The sequence below is a fragment of the Dothidotthia symphoricarpi genome (assembly GCF_010015815.1).
Source record: "Dothidotthia symphoricarpi CBS 119687 unplaced genomic scaffold P153scaffold_3, whole genome shotgun sequence".
Lineage (NCBI taxonomy): Eukaryota > Fungi > Ascomycota > Dothideomycetes > Pleosporales > Dothidotthiaceae > Dothidotthia > Dothidotthia symphoricarpi.
In genome coordinates, this window is record NW_022985010.1 from 1,195,117 (window position 1) to 1,216,201 (window position 21,085).

The 21,085-nt window shown below is 49.8% G+C and overlaps 6 protein-coding genes across 6 annotated transcripts; 2 read left to right on the forward strand and 4 right to left on the reverse strand.

Moving 5' to 3' along the window:
• Positions 1-87: 87 nt before the first annotated feature.
• On the reverse strand, positions 88-2,649 carry P153DRAFT_281884 (dual specificity protein kinase-like protein pom1; the record flags this gene model as incomplete). Its single annotated transcript, XM_033663162.1, has 4 exons — positions 88-369; positions 414-1,887; positions 1,932-2,451; positions 2,508-2,649. The coding sequence occupies 4 exons, from the start codon at positions 2,647-2,649 to the stop codon at positions 88-90; spliced, it is 2,418 nt and encodes an 805-aa protein (XP_033527915.1).
• A 3,687-nt stretch (positions 2,650-6,336) lies between these two features.
• On the forward strand, positions 6,337-9,799 carry P153DRAFT_308473 (uncharacterized protein). The gene is made up of 8 exons (XM_033664707.1): positions 6,337-6,859; positions 6,909-7,035; positions 7,729-7,990; positions 8,042-8,302; positions 8,352-8,479; positions 8,532-8,889; positions 8,939-9,051; positions 9,106-9,799. The coding sequence occupies exons 1-8, from the start codon at positions 6,817-6,819 to the stop codon at positions 9,353-9,355; spliced, it is 1,542 nt and encodes a 513-aa protein (XP_033527916.1). The 5' UTR covers positions 6,337-6,816; the 3' UTR covers positions 9,356-9,799.
• A 1,819-nt stretch (positions 9,800-11,618) lies between these two features.
• On the reverse strand, positions 11,619-13,546 carry P153DRAFT_282090 (uncharacterized protein; the record flags this gene model as incomplete). Its single annotated transcript, XM_033663173.1, has 2 exons — positions 11,619-13,287; positions 13,359-13,546. 2 exons carry the CDS (start codon positions 13,544-13,546, stop codon positions 11,619-11,621), a joined length of 1,857 nt encoding a protein of 618 aa, XP_033527917.1.
• Positions 13,547-14,315: 769 nt separating this feature from the next.
• On the forward strand, positions 14,316-14,863 carry P153DRAFT_158438 (uncharacterized protein). The gene has a single exon (XM_033662250.1). It carries the CDS (start codon positions 14,500-14,502, stop codon positions 14,773-14,775), a length of 276 nt encoding a protein of 91 aa, XP_033527918.1. The 5' UTR covers positions 14,316-14,499; the 3' UTR covers positions 14,776-14,863.
• Positions 14,864-15,556: 693 nt separating this feature from the next.
• On the reverse strand, positions 15,557-17,299 carry P153DRAFT_158395 (Fasciclin-domain-containing protein). Its single transcript, XM_033662249.1, has 3 exons — positions 16,523-17,299; positions 16,033-16,466; positions 15,557-15,978 (listed from the first exon to the last, which is right to left on the reverse strand). Exons 1-3 carry the CDS (start codon positions 16,979-16,981, stop codon positions 15,720-15,722), a joined length of 1,152 nt encoding a protein of 383 aa, XP_033527919.1. The 5' UTR covers positions 16,982-17,299; the 3' UTR covers positions 15,557-15,719.
• Positions 17,300-18,350: 1,051 nt separating this feature from the next.
• P153DRAFT_332420 (uncharacterized protein) lies at positions 18,351-20,778 on the reverse strand (the record flags this gene model as incomplete). The annotated part of the gene is made up of 2 exons (XM_033665509.1): positions 20,701-20,778; positions 18,351-20,653 (listed from the first exon to the last, which is right to left on the reverse strand). Exon 2 carries the CDS (start codon positions 20,550-20,552, stop codon positions 18,351-18,353), a length of 2,202 nt encoding a protein of 733 aa, XP_033527920.1. The 5' UTR covers positions 20,553-20,653; positions 20,701-20,778.
• Positions 20,779-21,085: the final 307 nt, after the last annotated feature.

The window sequence follows — 21,085 nt, forward strand, 5'->3', positions numbered from 1 at the left end:
CCAGAGTTGACCCGTCAGCCCCTATGACTCTTCTCCAATGAGCACTAAGAGACACCGCGGGCTGAAATGAGACACACCGTACTGTGCTTACCGTCGAATGCCAGGCATGCCGCGCTTCATCATTGGTGGCTTAACTACCGCGGACTTTGGTACAAGGCTCTTACTGACGAGGAACTTGTGAGCGAGGGCTTCCTTTGGTTGGATGCGCTTCTCGACATTCATATGCAGGCATGCGTTCAAGAGATCGGCAAAGTCGTTTAGTTCGGTGACAGATGGACCGCCTTGAGCGATGCCTCGAGCGGCATCGTGGACTCGGATCTTCAAATCGCGGTTGATCTTCTTCTGCTGTTCAATTTTACGAACAGAAAGCTGATACTCGTTAGCAAAGACTTTTGTAGGAAATGGTATCGTACCTTGTTGTATTGATCGACCTCACGGCTGATGAACTTCAAGGGTGGCCCAGCTTCGAAGTGTTCGAGAACATTGTTCAATAGACCCTTCTTGAGCAGTTTCTCACTAGGCCATCCTAAGCAGTCCATAAAAGCCTTGACCATCTGGTTGTTTGACCGCCCTGTAAAAAGGATTTTTCCCGTCCACAGTTCGTACACGGTGCAGCCTATAGCCCACATGTCAACGGGATGACCGATTTCCATTCCAAGAATGATTTCAGGTGCGCGATAAAACCGACTGACAAGGTATTCAGTGCGTTCAATAACGTCTCGCTTGTCGACTGCAGTTCCAAAATCGGCAAGCTTGATCGTCTTCTTGTCTGCCGAAACCAAGACATTGTCAGGTTTCAGATCTAAGTGGATGACCTGGCAATTCTGCAGGTGGTGCAGGCCGAGGAACATCTGTCGAGCATATGTCTTGACAGCTGGCAGGGTAAGACCGTGTCCATTGGTCTCCTCCTTGAGTAAGTCTCGCAAATTCTTCGACATGTGCTCAAACACGATGCACAGATGGCCCTTGTGATCGAATGAACCTAGAAGTCGAATTATGTGGCGCTTGTCCTGTGGGTCTGCGTCGTTCACCGCACGCAAAAAGTCCATCTCCTTCTGACTCGCCTTTCGCATCAGGTCGTTTCTGCGAATCATTTTGATTGCAACCATCCTGTGATCTTGATCCTCACTCTCTGCAGCCTGGTCTTCCGCTTGTGCTACATTGGCAAAGACTCCACGGCCTAGGTTTTTGGTCATGCGGTAACGGCCATCATTCACCAATTCGTTGCTGATGAGCTTGTAGTAACCCTCAGGGTCGTCCCAGTTATCAAGCTGCTTCTCATCGAGCACAACTCCTTTTGTGTAGTTTTGTGTTTCACCGGCCTCTTCATCGTCTTCTTCGTCATCTGAAGCAAACATATCAAGATCTTTCCTCTGCTTCTTTGCAGGGGCAGCTTTCTCGGCTGGCAATGTTGAGAGAAGCTTGGGATCCGTTTCACTGTACGCATCAGAGGGCATCTCAGAACCTTGGAGCTTCTTAGCTGCACGATGGCGATCGTCTAGCATGTCTTGCATCGGATCGTAGTCAGCAGCAGATGGACTGTCACCTGATGGGCTGCTGCCTTGACTGATACCTCCTTGCTTGTCTATGATCATGACATCTGGAGAAGCCGGAACCGAATCCAATTCACCAAAGCGAGGAGAAGGGAAAGGCGATATTGAGCTCTCCACATAGGCTGCTGGAGATACAGCATTAGACGCCGTGATTTCTAACGCATTAGTGACAAGTGCCTGCTGTAGGAGGTTGTCCTTTGCTTTCTGTTCAGCAGCAGCCCGCTTAGCAGCCCATCGGCGACGCTTTTCTTCACGAGTCTCTTGGGTAGGAACCTCATCTTCCACAGATACTACAGATACTTCGGGCTCGTCTTGGGCGTGTTTCCTGTGAACTCTATCAGCAAGCTGCAATTCAGTAGAAAGTCATAATTAGCCTACATTTCGATGTCCCTGTCCTCAACAGGCTGCACCGGCTGCTTTCGGGACCCGTTCCTGTCGGATTGATTGTCATGATGGGATACGTGAACGGTTCTGTCTCGTCTGTGATCATTATTGAACGACTTCTGAGGTCGATGATGAGCGGATAGACCATCTCGAAAGTTGGGCACTGGGTTCGAGTGTTCTATCTCTGCATACGAGATAGGTTTGACATATGGTCGTGCTGTTGTTTCTTTGAAATCCCTGGAGGTCTCGGCTTGAGCGTCCCCTGCGTAAGAACGATCTCTGCGGTCACCGTGTCTGCTACGATCAGTATGATGTCGCTTCTCAGGTCGGCTACCGCGCGGTGGTGAAGCCTTGCGCTTATGAAGGTCGTCGTCATGACTTCGATCAGCTCGGCCGTGACGATATGGTGAAGGCGAACGGCCGGCGGCGCGATTGCTTCTATAAGGTGAAGGAGAACGGGTGCGTTTGCGACGGTAGGGTGAAGGAGACCGACTCAGAGCGCGATGTTTATAGCCTGAATGTGTCAATTGATGCCCTAAAGCAAGCCTCTACTACACATGAGAGTGTTACCATGATCGTCCGCAGCACCATCTAGTCCAAAGACCCTATTGGAGCCGTTAATCGCGTGTTCGCCGGGCTGACTGATTGTGTTTGCCTTGTGTTGAGTCTCGACGACCTCGCCTTCTGAAGTTGAGCTAGCGCGCGAGGCCATGTTGCCAAGTGCAGTCTGTCTATGGGACGTCTGCAAAAAAATGGAATGGGTTCTTGGCGTTAGCTTGCTTCTATCTCTGGAGCGAATTGAGTGTCTCTATCACTGACTATGTGTCCCAGAGCTGGAGTGCTCGACCGACTTGCGTGGCAAGCAGAGTCTGTAAAGGCAAGGGAGCACGCAGAGAGAAGACAGGTGCAAATGTGGTAGAGGACGGAGTTATGGGTGGGGAGCACGAGGCGCACGACGCGTTGAAGTCGCGATCATGAGTGGGGAGTTGCGATGGAAGTCAGAGCTCCTCGCACGGACGCTTTTGCCAACATGTAAAACAGATGCATCACGTGCTGGCGAATTTCTTCATAGATCCCTTGATTTCTCAGGAAAGAGGCACAATCGCACATAGGCCCTTGGAAAAACAGATTTGTGCACCTTTGGGTCAGTGATGGTCTGCTCATTGAGTATCTGGTCAGCTAGGGGATCCAATTAGAGACTTGAAGACACGAATATTTGACATCAGCTTCTAGGTTGCCGATGAACAACACTCGTTACTGGCTTCTAAGCTGAGTAGAAGTAAGATAAGCGGTATGTGTGTCTTGAATACTGTTTGAATAAGGTAGACGTGAAACAAATGCATGCAACGGCCATCTGCCCGAGCAGGATCGATCGTCTCTTATCCCTGCGTATTCAAGATGTGGTGCGTCGTGCATTGTCACGTTACTCCCGTCGAAACTTCATTTCACACTGCGCTACCAACCCACGAGACAAAGTGAGGGGTGGGTAGGTGACGACGTCATCTGCCCGACAAATATCGGTCGTGGCGTCGAAAGGGCAATGCGTGGGCATTCGAGTCACCGCCAAATTTAAGTGCTGAATGGACCAGCGGATGCAGCTGAGAGTGTCTGTTGATGTGTGGCGTTATTGAGCTTCGTTCGCAAAGTCTCGAACAACCTTCTCATTTTGTTAGGTTTAGGCTAAGGGTCAAGGCTATGGATATGGACATGCCTCGGCACAATACAGCACTATATCTCAGAATTGCAGTCCAGTCTCACGGTGGCGGTTGAGTATTTGCAACGGATCGTGCCGTGAATGGTATGTGGTGAAAACACAGACCACGGGTTTGTACATCGAACACAGCAGATACGAATACTTACCTGAGCCGTATGCTCATCAAAAACTGTATTGGTTAGTGACAGAGTTTTTATTAGATTTTCAGGGATGCTCGGTGCGCATGACACGATGCTTAAGACAAGTATCTCCGGCTGAAAGTATCGATTGAATTTCCGAATTTTCAAGAACACAATAACTGTGCCGAAATTGGGATGGTATGACGATGAAGCGAGGTTCTGACATAAAATGAACTCTTACTTGAGTCTCGAACCCGCCGTCACTTGAGTTCTTGGCCCGGATAGTACCGGCCGTATATCAGGGCCCAGATGTACAAGTGGCTTCAGTTACCGACAACACAAAAGCCACCAACATGCTGAGGTTGTAGCCGCTTTGCTTGGCGGGACGCATCATCACCCGCCCATGCAAAGACCTAGCGTGACGCAGGTAGGGCACTAGAGTTGAGTAATCTGCGCATGAAGAGAACCAATCTTTGACCTCGGAACATCCTCCGAGATCCCTGCTTTGCAACTTGAAAAAGCCACCACCACGCCGGATGCCATTCTGGCGGATAAGTACTAGTAAACCGCTGCTAGGATATTTAATTGTACAACGAGGATCGGAGGAGAGAAAAGAACGTGCGTCTTCTAAAGGCCCTTCCAAGCTAGTTGTCAACCAGACATCCCAGCCACATCCTCGTGTCCCTCGTGGATATCCTCGAGGATGTCGTAAGGCCTCGAGACTGGAGAGGCGCTCGTTCGACGACATTACATTATAGCTGCCAAAAATCCAGAACACATCATCCAAGTGCTATACAGAATGTCCTGTCTCATACAAGATTTTCCTTCTTCAATCTGCATATGCAAGTGATCCATCAACGAGAGTAATCATCAACCTTCATGGATACCTTGGCTCGCAGATAAGCAACCCAAAATACGTCTGAAGCTTGGCATGTGCTTGAGTGATTGAAGATCTCGTAGTATACCACGCTATGTTGGCGAAAGGCCCTTCCGTACCCGGACCGACAGGAGATCACCTGGACTTGATGCCATGGGGTTTGAGGCAAGACGCGACTCTAAGTGGATTTGAAGATTGCCTGGATCGAAACGAGGCCTAATGCAGGAACGAGACGTGCTTGACCACTAGATGAAGAAGTAGTCATGTTCACCCAGTAGACCCCTCAGATCTACCTACGCAACGAGGGTAGTGAGTGTGTTGAGTCGTATCCCTCTGGCATATAATGGACCAACTACCTACGTCAGCCAGATCTTGGCACCTCTACTAATTCATGCTAGGCATGGATGCGAATCCACGCGCCTATCCTCTGTAATTGTGAAACGCATGCATGATGAACAAGCGTCAAGCCCGGGCAGAGTTTCTCCTCGGAAACTTTGTCGAAGGTGCCAGGTGGTTGTCTACCTGTGACATATAATGCATTTGAGATTTTAACGCAGCAGCGAGGAACTCAGGGTAAGATAACATTGATTGTATGCGGTACGTAGCGCCCTGCACGGCAAAAGGTTGTTTGATACACACATCGATGCGGCTACCGGCAGGATGTTCGGCAAAATACAAGTCTAGCTTGAATCGGAGAAGGGTCGACTAGACCGATTTTCGAGAATAACGCATCTAGGCTTGTAGGTTGTACCTCAAAGACATACTCACTTGGGGCGTTGCCCATGAACCGTGGTGTGTGACCGGATTCATCCAATCAGATTCCTCTATCGTAAGGTTTAGGGGTAGACATGCTCTTTCCGGCCAAGTGGGAAGCCCATTCCAAAATTGTTGTTCGATATTGATTGTAACAATGTACGCCGATCAAAAAGCTTTGTAGTATAGAAACCGTATATTTGTGAGTATAGAGTTGAAGGATCATCGCTATACGGGAATTGACAATATCTTGTCCACTGATGTCGCATCGCTTACCATCTTGTGGGAAGGATATGAGTGTTTGGCGTCAAGATCACCTCCTGCAGTGGCCTTGAGCCTTGAGGTATAGACCGTAAAGGCAACTCCAGTCGAGACTTCAGCCGTACCGATGCGCTAAATGCGGGCTACCTACATGAACTATCCTTATCCGGCCTCGTAGATATTTCCCATCAAAGGCCGATAATAATGTGCGTTTAACGATCCCTGGCTCCTTGAGGTCGCTAGACCTTGCTCTGGCAGGACTCGTGGATGGAGACAGGAATGGCAAACTCAAATGTTGCATGGCACACAATCCCAGGCATTGCACTTCGAGTTCTCCGTGGTCATGGCATTCGTAACCGCAACATCGCGGTACGATCATCTGGCTAAGCTTAGACTTCGTGTTCGGGCCGAATTCACGTTCTCTTCTTTGCCATCTTGGGCCGACGTACGCACCTCATTTGGAAAGCCAAACAGGCAAGCTCGATGTCCACAATTCGGTCAGGGCATACCTGTCTTTGAGTCTCGAACCCCGTTTGCTGCGCCGTGACCGGCTGATTCAAGGGTTAACTGCCGCACCTCTTCGTAAGCAGGGATGCGAAATGGCGATCCAGCCCAGCGCCGCATTGGCTTGCCGTACCTATCCATTTGTGAAAGAAGATACGAACGTGCCCCGATCGATCGGGCCCCGCTTGCCCTGGCTGACAGTTGCGAAGGATGGACTGAAAGTGAAATCACCCTGCAGGAGGCAATTGCCATGACGTCTAAAGATCAGGTTTCCTTCCATTCGAATTTGGTAACTCGTGTCTCGATATTTGTGGAAAGCGGCCGTTCTAGCCTAGTCTACAATCCGACTTCCCCGCCGTCGTTGGCTGTGGCACGCCAGACGCTAGATCGGCCTGTATCCACCATCTCCCTGGCGTAGATGGGCGACGCATTCGAAATCGAAACCCTGTTCCAGCTCCCAAGGCTTGTCAGCAGTTCCGCGATGTACAACGCCGAGCACTAATAATTTCTTATACTCACTGTTATAGCACATGATATACAAAGTAACCCCCCGATTTCCCGGGCTGGTGATCCATATGGGCGTGCCGGAATAGAGTCCTTTCGTTTACAACCAACCATCAGCCTCCCTCCCCGAACAATCATTGTAGAGATATGATCGCATTCATGCCTCCACAATCAGCGAACTCATCCCCAGGTACGTTCGCGTCAAGCCCAGTACATGACCATTGTTGACGCCTTGACAGGGCTGAACTACTGGTATGGAAGTAGCAGTCTGCCAGACGCGTTGGAGGGACCGCCAGAGGACAGCTCGAACCCTCGTGCAATGCGACGAGCATCAGAAGCTATCGTTCAAGCGCCCGGTTTCCAAAGGTACGTTGGACTTTGTCCTATATAACATCTTTCGGCGTTGTACTTTGCCAGTTCGCATCTCCGTTGTGGCTGTCGGTTGGGTGCCAGCCGCTCTTGGACACGGCCCTTTGGAAGTTCCTTTTGTTCGTCGAGCGTCGCGGAAGGAGGACCATGCACACACTCGCTCGGTTCGCGCCATTGTCCTACACGACAGCAACCTTCCCACTATATTCCGACGTTTCCGGCGCAGACTCCTCTTCCCTTCCATGGCTGTTGTTCCTCCAGAAGAACGCGAGCTCACGCTGGGCACCCTCCCCGTGTCACCAAGCAGACGAGGCAAATCTCCAGAGGACATCACTCTTAGGGAAGAGATCTACACAACGCTACGGTCACCCATGTTTGCTTGTCATGCATTTACCCCGCCCATATTCGCTTCTTGATGGACGGTCCGATGGATTTCACCATGACAATGTCATCGTGGGTTTTCACCACTCCTAGAATCGCCGAACCATTTGCTGGACAGAGAATCTTTGCGCAATGCGATAGATGTGCGGGGTGGGAGAAACTAGCGATGTCGCAACTTCGGACCTATTCCGCTGATCGCTATAAATCCGCTCCTAGCCGACAACGGGTCCCATTTTAACGGCTGCTGGGGGCTATTTCTGTTTGGAAAATTACGTTGATGTGGTCCGGAACGCGCTGACAAAACATCAGTCAGGATTCTCCTGGGTGGGATCAGAGCCAAGGCCAACTTCACCTTGATACAACCCAAGCAACTCTTGTAATTCGCCCTCAGGCAGCAAACGCGGCCGCAATCCACAAAGCCCCATTGGCACCGAAACAAGGCTTGGGAGGTTCTCTTGCCAACGCTCGAGGACAGCATCAATCACCCATTTCAGGGGTGTACGCTCTCCGCACTCCCCGTGGAAAGATCACCTCCATAGCGTGCGAGAGTTGTCGCAAGCGCAAGTCCAAAGTATGCTATTCTCCTGGAACCATGGGCGAATCCCTCTGATCATCTCTCTAGTGCGACGGCGTCCGGCCAAAGTGCAATACTTGCCAGTCCAAGAATCTCACCTGCGTATACGATGTGGCTGAAGATGGAAAGACGACTACGCAACTGCGGGCGCATGTCAGGCGATTGGCAAAGGAACTAGACGACATGAAGTCTGTTATATCGTTATTGGCCATGGCACCAGACCGGGCTTCAGCAGCGAGCTGGGCTGCTGAATTGGAAAAGAACGGGTTTGCGCACCACTCGGCTGAGGAGATTAAGAAATCGCTCCAGGTAGGCCTTGTCAAGTCGAGATCAAGAGCATAGGTTTGACATTGTCCAGGATCCGCAAGACCCGGGCCCTGCTCCCACAGAACAGGAGTCATTTGGCACCCCAGGCAGCGAACAATTCGCGGGGCAAAGGCGAAATATAGGCGCCTCTTCCTATGATGGATCCTCGCGCGAGGAAAGGTAAGTCGAGAACTCGCGCAAAGTTAGAGTATTCTGCTGACAGGTATAACAGTCGGGAACACAGTCAAGCTGCTTTGAATTACCCACCCGAGAGCGCATCGGATAGTGTTTCGGCCTTGAACCCTCCGCCTTTGACACTCGATGCAGCCACGAATGTGTTTAACAAATTTGCGTTCGACTACACTTATTATCGCAGTAGAAAACGCGAGCTCCTTGCAAATGGATGGAGCGAAGCACAGATATTTGGAAGGATCGAAGTTGACGTGGATACACTGCTGTTGGGTTTCGTGGACCCTCAGGACACACAAACAGTACCTACCTGGTGCTCACGTACTGTGAACAAACTGCTTCCGGCAGCGTCCCTTCCTGTCAGGCTTGCATCTACCTGGATCTTGACCAAGTTAACACGGGTGAGTGATGTAGGCATTGGTGGATGTCCAGATAGGCTAACGTCGTTAGTATCTCGTGTGGCCCAGTGTAGAGAACATGAACGCGAATCCAGAGTGGTTGACGCCACCGATAGGGAAGCAAGATTCAGGACCGTATGATATCCTCATCGACCTGATACCATGGTTCGTTCTCACGCCGTTGTCTTTGTAAGAGGCACACGTATTGACTTTTGGTAGGCCGCAAGTACGCCAATTATTATATCAACATCCTCGGGAATATTCAGTCGGGCCATTCGTCGGCCTGATTGGCATCAACTGGCCATATGCGGATGATGCGTGCCACTTCTGGGACATCGAAGCAGGGTGCACACGCATGACACCCTTGTTCGAGAGTACAGTGGCAGACTTGAACAACTGGACAGTCGATCCAAAGGTTTTTGATATCATGCCTGAACTCGAAGGGTTAGTTCCAGGCAAGCCAATATGACGAGGCAAATGGTCCTTGGCTTTATGGTGTTTTTGGAGTTTGGTTAGAACGGAATTCCCCAAAATGACCTCTTGCATCTGTCGGCGGTAGCCTGTATATCTCTTTTAGGCCCTCAGCCTTGCGTCGGTCGTCTGTGACCATTTTGCATAGAGGTCTGCGTCCACATATTTAGCGACGTTAGGGTGGAAACATTGTGCATCTAGGTTAGGTCATTAGAGCATAGAGCATGTGCGAGGTACCAGGATAAAGACAAACTAAATAATTACCCAGGACGAGTCACCTAGAACAGGATCTCAAGCAGCTAAAGAGGCCAGGCTTGATATATAAATGTCCCTGCGCCCCGGAAATAATCGGCTACGTCTCCACCTCAGCTGTCACATATGTGGCTCCTTATTATACCTTCTGTGAGTTGATTCATCGTGATGCCAAGGCCATCCCGAAAATCGCGTTCCGCAGTGACGATCGGTGCATCCAACCGTGAATCCGACCATCACGTCTCGTACTTCCATGTCGCATTTGGGGAAATGGCTGCAGCGCAATGTTACAATCCACCTCGCGTGTCTAAACGATGCCTTATGGTTCTAAAGGCGGAAATAAGTATTGAAAAACTTACAAAACCTGCCTTCCATCCCCCTTCGCTTCGGAACCGACACCTAGTCGCCCAAGTTTCCATCCATAACAGATCCACTTCGTGTAGGACAATCCTTCGTTAAACCCGGCCTCACCGATCACTACATAGTCAGGAGATATGTGGAAAGCTCAGTCGATAGTCTGAATTTTTTTTAGAAATGTAAGAAAGCATGTTTTGTTCGTCTGCCCATTCCCTCAGTCGTTGTTTTAGTGAAGACACCGACAATCGAATGTAACTCCCCGAGAATCAACGTCACCTGCACATCAAAATCGGAAGGTATAGCTTTTACCGCGGAAGGCGTGTAGAAGCTTCTAGTAACAGGGCTTCTACTTCTTACCTCTATGAGTCCTAGTGAAACCGTCACCGTTTACCATTTTGGGTTACACCATCCCGCTCCCGAGTGCGGCACCCGGTTTTGTATCAGCCACATGCTCGTCATTTGCGTAGTCTCGATCTCGATGAGAGCGCACCAATCAGGCGTGATTGCTGTTCATATCGGTACGCATAAGCTCCTCGTTTTGTGATTGCTGTGCAGCAACTGGAAACATTTAAGCAGTCCCTGACTCTAGTGCAAGATACCACATGGTCCTTTTAGTCATCGCGTAATTCAACCTATCAGGCTTGCAAAGTTCTGGAGGTTTTCCTTCTCTCCTCCAAAACAGGTGTGGGCCGTTGCCGTTCCTATCACCAAGTCCAAACCTTACTACTCAGTCAAACAATCACTCGCAGACTATTGCATTTTCCTTTGTCTCTTCGTGTATTTATTCGTACGCTTCAGCCACAGCCATCTCTTGTTCTAACAAAGCCATCTCCACAGTTGTCACTGTTTGAGTAAAACAATGACAGGGTATCTAGTCAGAACTTCCAGAAGCTCAGCAATGAGAGGTACCAATGGATCGGCACATCCACGCTACTGTTAGACGCGCAATCCATGCCCCAGATCTCCCAGCTATCCTTCTTGTTCCGAGCGTTTCAAATACTAGCAAGTCATGCACGGTGTTGGAGAAGTTCTACATCACCTTGGAATATACTGCGACACAATTCAAAAACACAAATTTGACGCCGCAAAATGACTTGGTGAGCTACGAGGACTATGCGCTTATCTCCCAATTCGCATCAATTCGCCACCACCTTTCGATGTTTACAGACTTTATGATCTATCTATCAATGGTCGTCTGCATATGGTTCGTGTTCGGGATATAACCGAACGTATCGGGGTGATCTCCGACGCTTGCATGCAACCGCTTGCGTAAGTATATCAGCCTCATGCGGCGCATCAAAGACAGCTGACGTAGAAATCGCAATGCCCGTTATTGCAATTCAATGCAATTGGTACTGTCCGTCTCTTAAAACGGCACCAGGAACGATTTAAGGATTGTATACCGGTAGCATATTCTTGATTTGCGGGTATTCATGAAGTAGGAAAGGAACACTACGATCGTCAACCTCCGTCATACGATCAGAACTTGTAGCAACGTGACGACGCAGACGCCTCATATGACCCCATCAACCATATAAGAGCCAACACCGAAAAATAAGTTCAACGAAACTCTGCGGTCGTGCGATCAAAATGGCAAAATGAAAAAAATCGTAGTCCGCACATCCGTAAAGGAAAATCCCATCCTATCATGATCAACACATCTCACTAACCCTCGCAACATTTATCCCGACTCTTCCACTGGCAGAATGATCACAGGCGCTTGGAGTCGTCCTGCGCACACCAGCAATCCCACGTTGTCCGGTTACGTCCTCAACGCCAGTGATCCAGTAGCTACCCTCCACATCGCCATCTTCCACCTCATACTCGATAGTGCAACCTCGATCTGGTTTAAGTTCGTACACGATCTTACTCTCGAGACATCCGATATACCCTCCAACAACCTTGTCGATTCGAAGATTACCTTTCGGATCGTATATCCGCACCGCCGTAGATGGATTATTTCGAGCAGCGAGGATGCGACACTGGGCGGCAAGACGAGATCGCATTGGCGTGAGCATAGGATGAGAAAAATTGACCGAAGACGTCGGAGAGTCCATTGCTGAGTCTGCACGCGGGTTGCCGAATTTGGGCGAAAGTGGGAGGTGGGCGTCTAGCAATGTCGAAGATTTAGCTGGGTTTGACGTCCGCGGTGGCGAGGTGAAGAGCGAAGCATCTGTTGGAAGTAGCGCGGTAGCTAGTGGCTTGCATAGTGCTTGGATGAGGCCTTGTGGATCGTGAGGGATGCGGATACTGCGGAGCGAAGGGAACGCGCCGTCTTGGATGCTTGTTGCCAGGAGCGATGTTGCAAGGCAAGATATTGGCTCTGAATTTTTTAACGGAAAGGAAGGGGTTTTTGGTGACTCGGATCTTGAAAACGAACGCGGCGGTGGTGGATGGAGAGCTGGTAGCGGGCCGGCTTGCGTTCGGATCTCCCAATGAATTCGCTGTACGGAGGGGGAATAAAAGTCCGGCAGAGAGGCCCACGAAGAAAGGCCTGGCGCTCGATGTTGTACCAGAGCGAAGTATTTCAGGTTGGCGAGACGGCTAGAGAGGATATTTGCTATCGTAACCAAACTTGTTATTTTCATACTGATCAGTTTCAAGCTCTCAAGCGACGCAGCCAGTGGCGAGGCAGTCAAGCGCTGAAGGCCTTTTTCGTTTAACCCCGGAAGATTCTCAAGAGACAGAGACCGCAAATTCGATGGCAGAGCGCTCAACGTCATATTCGTAAATGAAGCCGCTGCGAGTCCACAAATGGAAAGATTTTGCAACAAAGGAAACTGACGAATTGTACCAATAATAGCTCGAAAGTTCAGAGGCGACGGGCTGTGTTCATGGTCCTGGTGCAATACCAAAGTGTCTAGTACCGTGTGGTTTGAGTTGAGCTCAAGAAATTGTTCTGTGGGGTCGTACGCTGGATTATAGCAACCGCTCATATCAAACTCCTCCTCGTCCATGAATTCTAAATCTGGTTCTGCCAACAGCCACAGCCGTTCTTTCAACTTCGATCTTGTCGACAATGCGTGTGAAAGTCGGTCAAATGAGGAACGCGTGTAGGGTATATGGAAACCCAGGAGGCGTTCAAGATTGGGACATGCCATGACTAACGATGCTACGAGATTGACGATCTCTTCGCGATCGATAGTCGCATTCTGGTACAGCAATTGAAAGTCCGACATGTCCAGTTCGCGTACGCACTGAGCCAGTGCATTTCGTTCAAGAAGCGTTCTCCTTAGAAGTTTGAGTCTGCCCGCTCCTCTGATTCTCAACTTTGGCAAGTTTGGGTGGTCCTCGTTAGTTAAAACAAAAACTTTATGATACCTAAACCCCAAAGATCAGTCATCGCATGTTGGAAGTTGAGGACATCTACCACAACAGAGATGACAACTCACAACTGAGGCGTCGCAGCCTTGCTCCACGACCGGCTTGTAAGCGAGAGACCGTAGAGGTCTTTCAAATAGCATGACCGACATGTCTGGGTTTGACCCAAGTGTATCTGTTCCAATTGTGCAATAATGCAATCATACACCTCCCGAGGCAAATTCTGGAAAGTATGCGCCGGAAACTGACGTGCAGGCATCGATCGTCCTAAGGTGGAATTTTTCTTATGCCATTCAGGCTCCCGTGAATTTCTTGACAGGCGTGAAACATCGCGGCCCTCGTGTGCTGTGTCGTCGCATCGGGTTGGTACGAATTGCTTGTCTAAGACTAGACTTAACCTCTTTGCGACCATAGACCTTTTGGTCTCGGTAGTAGTGTCGGGCGACGACGTCGATTTGGTGGGGTTGGACCATATCATCGACTTTGGTCTCTTGACTTGTTTCTCTATTTGTGGTGCTGGGGATTCGCATCTGCAGGTCATAGTTAAGAGAATGCTCTGCGAAGCAACAACGAAATCGATGATGATACTCGACAATGATTTTGAAACGAGAGTTGAACTAAAGATTGATAGAAAGACAAGGTTGTTGACGACATTGGCTATTGAGCAGAGGCACCGTCGTCGAGTCAAAGGGGATTTATTTAGTGAAACTTACGTATCTGTGCGACTGCGCTCATGATAGTCTTTTCGGGAGATTAAATGTCGGAACATGCCTGATTAACCTTGAAGGACTGTTGTAATGTCAGGGGAACGTCAGAGGAGGATACTGAACACATATGGGCTAGAGCTGTGACCGGGCTACTTACATTTGAACATGGGCGAACACATCAATAGCAGGATTGTGCTAGACAGATCGAAAGAACAAAATAAACGTTTCAGGAACTTCGGGACGTTCTGGCGAAATGTCAAATACCCAAAGTCTCGGGTCTGGGAACCGGTGCACATCATAGCAGTTGTGAACGGTGGTATCGGCGGCAGAGTTGCCGAAAAGAAATATGGGCGTTCGTGGTGCAGGGAGATTACCAACAGAGAGGATTGGTGCATCAACAACGAAAGCAAAAGCATCTCACACCATCCATCGAATGGTAGCTGGACCACGCCGCACTAGTTTCCGAATGAGGTTTGGCAGATCGAGATAGGCGGCTTCCACCCGGATGTGGTGGAGATTGAGCTGGTATACACTCCGAACCATGCACCACAAGCGCATGTCACTGACCGTCCTGGCGGAAACCTGCAGTTGTGGAAGAAAAGCCAATGCGGCGAAGCTGGCGAGTATAGAAACGGGTAATACCGCCTCTAAGCATCGAGCATTTTGCAGCACATCATGGCCGACTGTGACGGGAGAAAGTTGTGTACGAGTATGCTCCGACGGTGATTGCCAGGTTGGTCGAAACCTTGTGAAGCGCGCAAGTGCTAGACTTGTTGATTGAGTTCGCGCGGAAGATACCTGGTCGGCGATCTAGAATCTGCGATCTCGCCAATCGATGTCTAAAGCTCGTGCTTGGCTGATAACAGCTGCATGTGTGCGCTGCTGTAGAAAGCTGAACGGCGTGGAGTGACATTCTCTGTCTACAATCAGCGAGGAAACTTTCAAGACCATACCAACGTGCGTACCTGAAAGTATTAGATGATTCCAAATTTGACCGCTTGAATGATTAGTATATTATCCTAGCAATTAGCGTCCTTGAGACAACGTCACTGATTCCCGGCCATGTTCGGAGCGTATCTTGGTTAATATCAATGTAGATTCGGACGAAACCCCATTGGGCAGGTCCTTGTCGAACAACGACATAACAACAGTGGCTGGGAGGGCGCACCCTGTCGAGGATCACAATGATGACGAAAGGATCATTTGCTATTGAGATTGAAAGGATCGGCTGTGATTGAAGGGTGACATGATCACCCATAGGTATTAAAGTAGATGATCTTTGGCTAGAGCAAACCCCACGTGTTTCCCGCAGCCGAACTTTCCATGTTTGGTAACTGTCGATCGCAGCACTAAGATGTCGTGAGGTTTTAGCGCAAGGCAAGGACGCTGGCGGGCACATTTATGCGAAACTAGTAGGGGGCGGGACGCTTGGCTCAAGGGGATTCCTCCAAGCAGCAGCTTGGCATAGTGCATTTCACGCATGGTCGAGTTCTTGGGAGCATAAGTCGTACTAATCATACATTGAATGGATCCCATATCAGTTACTGTCGCGTTGAGTACATAGATCTACTAGCCGAGCAAGCTAGAAATCGAGCGGTTGATCTTTTGCTGCTCGACAGTTACCACGTACAGACAGCCAGGCAGTATTTCGGTGCTTCCTCATGGCTAGTGTTTGAGTTTTATGTGCCCATGTTGGTACACAATGACAAATAAACTCCATCTCATCTACAATAGATAGACGGCGGCAGCACCTAGCAACGCACCCATACCAACAACGCCAGTAGGAGCCGCGGCGGCCCTGCTTGAAGAAGTAGTGGTCTGGCCAGGAGCTTGATTGGACGTAGCCGCTGGCGCGACTGTGGTAGTGGGATTGGCTTGGCCCGACGTGAAGGGAGCCTCTGAGACAGAGGAAGCGCCGGGGAATACCGGGGCGCCCCCAGTAGCAGTAGGGTTGGCAGCGGTATCATTGGAGGGGTTCAGAAGCCTGTTCGAAAAATTAGCTTGGGCTATCATGTTGAACAAGCGTGTGAAGTCTTACTCGTCGATGACATGGACAACACCGTTGGCGATGAGGATGTCAGCAGTGATGACCCTGGCATTGTTCACAAACACACTGCCGTTCTGCCCGAGGGTAATGGTGAGACTCTCGCCATTGACGGTCTCGAGCTCAGTTCCATTCTCAAGGCCAGAGGAATAACCAATGGTGCCAGCGACGCAGTGGTATGTCAGGATGTCAGTCAGGTCTTCTGTGGTAAGATTACCAAGAGCAGAGCCGATGCTCTGGAACGCTTCGTTCGAGGGAGCAAAGATAGTGATGTTGGGTGTAGTGTTCACAGTCTCGACGAGGTTTGTACGATTGAGCGCACCGCGAACCGAGGTCAGGCCTAGGGCAGACAAGGTGTCGGAAGCGACTTCGGGGAGGACGAGAAGCCTGTCGATGATGTGGATGATTCCGCCAGTGAAGTTGACGTTCTATAGGTAGTTCGTAATCAGCAACATGTACAAACATACGATTCTTGGAAACATACGGCTGTAGTAACAGATGAATTCGAGAGAAGACCACTGTAGAATGTGACATTGTCGCCCGACGAGACAGCATCAACCACTTGGCCTCCTGTAACGTTTGTGAAGAGCGGGTTGGTCAAGTAGGTCGGGATGAACGTGCTTGTGTTGGTAACTGCGGAGGCAGGATAACTGCCATTAAGGACGTGGTATTGGAGGAGGGCAGTGATGAGCCCTTCGTTCGCGGTCAGACTTGTGAGTGTTGCGTTGTCAACTGCCCCAAAAGCATCATTTGACGGCGCCAGGATTGTGATATCTGTTGCGCCATTCAGAGTCCCAAGGAGGTTGGGGTACATGGCGAGAACTCCTGATAAGGCAGAGAGACTGGCAGTTGATGCCAGAGCGGCTTCGAGGGTTGGAACAGTAGTGTTCTGAGCCAACGCGTAACTCGCCAAAGCGAGGAGGGAGAGGTGTTTGAAAGACATGGTGAAGTGATAGCTGAGCTTCAAACGAAAACCTGTATTGAATAGAAGTTGGGAAAAGAGTACTCAGCAATTCAGTTATGAAACAGAAGAGAGCACCGATCATATAAGTAGAGCTTCATGTTGCCTTCCCGCCTTGTCTCCAGTCTAATGCCAGTTGCCATGCTTTTCCAAGCACGACTACACGTCCGTATTCCTTCGGAGGGGCAAGGCTTAGTCACTGACCAATAGATGGTGTAGAAAAGATATGATTTGTTCAAACGCATGTGATTCCATCTCGTGTTGTCCAGTGAGATGTTCTTTCTCTAATGCCAAGTACACCTAGAGTGCTGGTATGATCAAGAGAAAAGATGACACGAACGGAGCATCGTAGTATAGGCCTTGTCTCAGGCTGCAGGTATTCCCCGCTTACGTGCTGCGGTCCGAAGGTGAGTCTTGAGGCTGTGCAGTGTGAGACAATTTTCTCCCCTCACTTGGCCGTCCATTGTATGGTCTTGTCTTTGCCAAGTTCGCGTCTTTGCTGTAATGCTGCAGGAGCTCTTGGACGAACAATTGACCATATAATTTGAACCAACACCCGTTATAGAGTTTACTCACTTGGATGAAGACATGAGGTTTGGAGCAAAAGAGCAGGGTTGCCGTCGATCCGAGACGCTGTGGGGTAGTACTTGGCGTATCGTCACCACGACCCAAATTGGGTTGGTCCAACGCCATCAGGCGTATACAAAACCTAATGCCTTCCAACACTTAAATCGAGAAGTCAGACGCTAGATTTGCATCTCAGGCGCGCAACTACATGAAGCTTACGCGTCTCACTAAGAATGAGGGGTCCAAAGGCCCGTTGATCTACAACAGAGACAATTGGATAGCCGGTGAGCTTGAACCAGCGGGTGATGACGCACGCCATAGTGTACAATGTGTGATGAGCAGCGTGTTCGCCTCTTGTGTATTGGTCTCGTGTATCGAGAAGAGCTGCGCCAACGTATTTGAGTTTGAGAACACTGCAAACCTTGATCGATTGCTATATTTGGGGTTGCGACGTTCTGCATTTGTTTCGTTGGAATATAACAGATCTACAAGCGTTTACATCTTGTTCTACTAAATAGCATCAGTGCCTGCTGTTCTTCTGTCTCTTTTCTGTCTGCACATCTCTTTGACAGGTCTCCTGTCCATGGCTCTGGGTCCATGGCAACCGCCAAGCATCCCGTCTCCAGGTGTAATGTGTAGCGTGTCTTGGAGTTGACATGAAACGCGCGTCCACGTCTTGGGATCTGCCGCATGACGATGGCGTCAAGCTTGTGCAAGAATCTCGTGTTACGGAAGGCCAACGAGGGGCATTCTATGTCGTTGGGTCCATGTTCGAGGTGACCACTCAACTTCCATCGAAAAAGCTGTATTGATCAAAAGGCATAGACTCATGATTCTCCTGCGCCACAAAAGCGGATGACTGCAATGGCATGTAGTCGCCGAACAGATCAGACATATTTGCGTCTGGCGCGAATCCCAGATTCTGCATGAACTGTGGCTGGTGTTCAAGCCTATTCGTGCTGTCCAGTGAGGCCAAATCGTCGAAGAAGTTTTCGAGGTCGTTTGTCATATTTGGGTAGCGAGGATCAGGTAATACCGGGCTGTGCAGACCCAGAAAGGCGTCGTCTGGTTGGTACAAACTCGACGTGGTGTGCAAGTCAGGTACAATGGAGTTGTGTGGGGTTGGCATGGTCTGTATAATGCCTGTTGCAGCAGTCTGGTGAACTGTTTGTGGGCGCGAAAGAGGATTGTGAACCGAGTCTGGAGTTGGCATCTGCATAGCTGTGATAGAACGTCTTGGGAGCGTTTTTGAAGTTTCGTTTGTCCGGATTTGAGTTGTGTGAAGTGCAGAAGATGAAATTTGCCATGTTTGAGCGATGTCGAGGTGCAGCCTTTCGATACGGGCGTGCAATGCTTGATTCGTAGTGAGCCGGGCGCTATATTTCCTAATAATTCCTAGTAGATAGCTCGTGACCGGTGGCAGACTTGCTAGACCTATGTGTTCTTGGGCTCGTTCGAGCATCTGCAAAATTTGATGAAATCGTGGTTCCGACGGAGCCAGGGAGAGAGCGGTTGTACAAGAAGCCAGTTGTAATAAAATTGCCGGTGGAGTCAAAGGCGTAGTAGTGTTGTCAAATCGGAGATAGTCAAGTTTCGGGGGCAGAGAGGCTTTCCAGATCTCAAATCGCTGGGAGGCATGATCGGCAGAGAAACCGGAGGACAGCTGTTCTTCGCAACTGGCCAAGATATCGACAATTTCCACAAGGCAGTTGAAGCTACTGATAGACATCACTGGTATTCTTGCTTGTTGTTGTGAGGAGGTATGCTGACCACCAGTCCATGGCTGCCACTCCTCGATGTTGTCCTCGTTGATGCTGCCAAGCTGTTTAAGATCAGAACGCTGGAAGTACGAGCGTCGACCTAGCTGCAGAGCAAGAATAGTATCAAGTATGAAACAACCAGCAACAGTGTGCTTTAGCCTTGAACTTGCGTTTAATGAGGCATTGTTCATTCTTTCAAGAATTCGGGAAGCACAACCGACAAGCAACCAGGCAGGCTCTATGGATGACTGTGACACGTTGAATATCGCAAGATTGAGAAGTGCCTTGACGTGCCCCAGGTCAAAACCGCCAAATTCGTTGGGTATCCATGCTTTGGCTGTGTCGTATAGTTGTCTAGGTGTTGTCTTTGAGGGATGGTCTTGATCTTCGAACTGACTCATATTACCTCCATCGTAAATGGAAGCTGCTGCCAGAATACTCCAAAGTTCCGCATGAGCGCCTGATTCTGGTAGGTCGGGAGAGACGGGAAGTCCTTGGGCTGGATATGAATATGATAGCTTCAAAAGATCGTGCTTTTCGGATATGGGAAACCAACTCTGGATGTAAGTGAAGTATGTTTCCAACAATCGCCAGCAATCAGGTGGTAAGGAGACCAGGTTGGGACTCTGTAGAACGTGTGGCAAGAACGCAGATGAGGGCTGGTGCAGCAGTCCACCAGGGCCAGCCTCGTCTTGCTTACCCTGATCAAAATCCTCACCCTGAATGACGGGAGGGACGCGCATCTCATCCACATCTGAATCCTCATCATCACTTCGAGGTGATAGTGGCTCCGCTGGTTCATGCCTGGAAGTCTCTCCTCCTGACAATAGCTTATCAACATCTCTGTAGAATGAGCTCTTTCGCCATTTCTTGTGCAGTCTATTGGATTCCTTCGAATCCCGACTGAGCAGTAAAGAAGAAGCACCGCCTTGTGCTAACTTGTCGTTGAGTGAGGTCTCGTCATCGGCATTGAGCTGAAATAGCCAAGCGAGTGCCAGCTCAAGGGCCCGAATATACCCTGGCTGTATGCCTCTCTTTTTGGGGTTCGCGGTGTACGTGCACCCTCTACTCGACATGGAACAACTCGAGCACATTGGCTGCACTCCATCACATTTCTCGCGAGCAACACGGCATTGGTCGCAAGCCCTGGAGACTCTAGTGCGTTTGGCGGGTCCATCTGTCGCCTGGCTTGCACGCCGACGCTTCGCCTGACCTTGTGCAGGCATGAGCTACCCCGGCTGTACAGCTCCGAACTGTAGAGTTTGGAATATTTCTATAGTACTGCATCAAGATGAATGGTGTTCGGGCGTCGTACGGCAGCGTCTTCCTGGATCACGGTTAATTGGGTCGATAGATACGGGCTGTCGCGCTCACATCGTACCATTCCCCCTCACATGATATGCACCGATGGGGTATTGAACATACGATAAATCGAAAATGGCAATTGAAGTTGTGACGTGTGAGTAAGTTTGTCGTCAGATCGAATCGGGCTGCTAGTGTTTGGGCCACCTCGGCATATGGCTGGGTGATGTGGGGAAGAACTCTTATCCACTCACACGAACATCGCGCGTCCACCACACATCCCTTGTCGACACCTCCACCATATCTTGAACCATGGCATCAGCTAAGGATGTGTCGCAGGGATTGTTTGTTCTATTATACCATCCACCGGGTTGAGATGCTCTTGCTTCTTTGAGACAATCCTATACCCACAACTCTTGCCAATTGCAGCATCCGTTGCATAGAGTCTAAGCACTCC

Coding starts and splice junctions, on each gene's coding strand:
- P153DRAFT_158438 (XM_033662250.1), top strand. CDS start 14,500: ATGTGGTGGAGATTGAGCTGGTATACACTCCGAACCATGCACCACAAG.
- P153DRAFT_308473 (XM_033664707.1), top strand. CDS start 6,817: ATGATCGCATTCATGCCTCCACAATCAGCGAACTCATCCCCAG. Junction 7,036..7,728: donor CAAGCGCCCGGTTTCCAAAG/GTACGTTGGACT, acceptor ACAAAACATCAG/TCAGGATTCTCCTGGGTGGG. Junction 8,890..8,938: donor TCTTGACCAAGTTAACACGG/GTGAGTGATGTA, acceptor TAACGTCGTTAG/TATCTCGTGTGGCCCAGTGT.
- P153DRAFT_158395 (XM_033662249.1), bottom strand. CDS start 16,981: ATGTCTTTCAAACACCTCTCCCTCCTCGCTTTGGCGAGTTACGCGTTG. Junction 16,467..16,522: donor ATTCATCTGTTACTACAGCC/GTATGTTTCCAA, acceptor AACTACCTATAG/AACGTCAACTTCACTGGCGG. Junction 15,979..16,032: donor GTTGTCCATGTCATCGACGA/GTAAGACTTCAC, acceptor TTTTTCGAACAG/GCTTCTGAACCCCTCCAATG.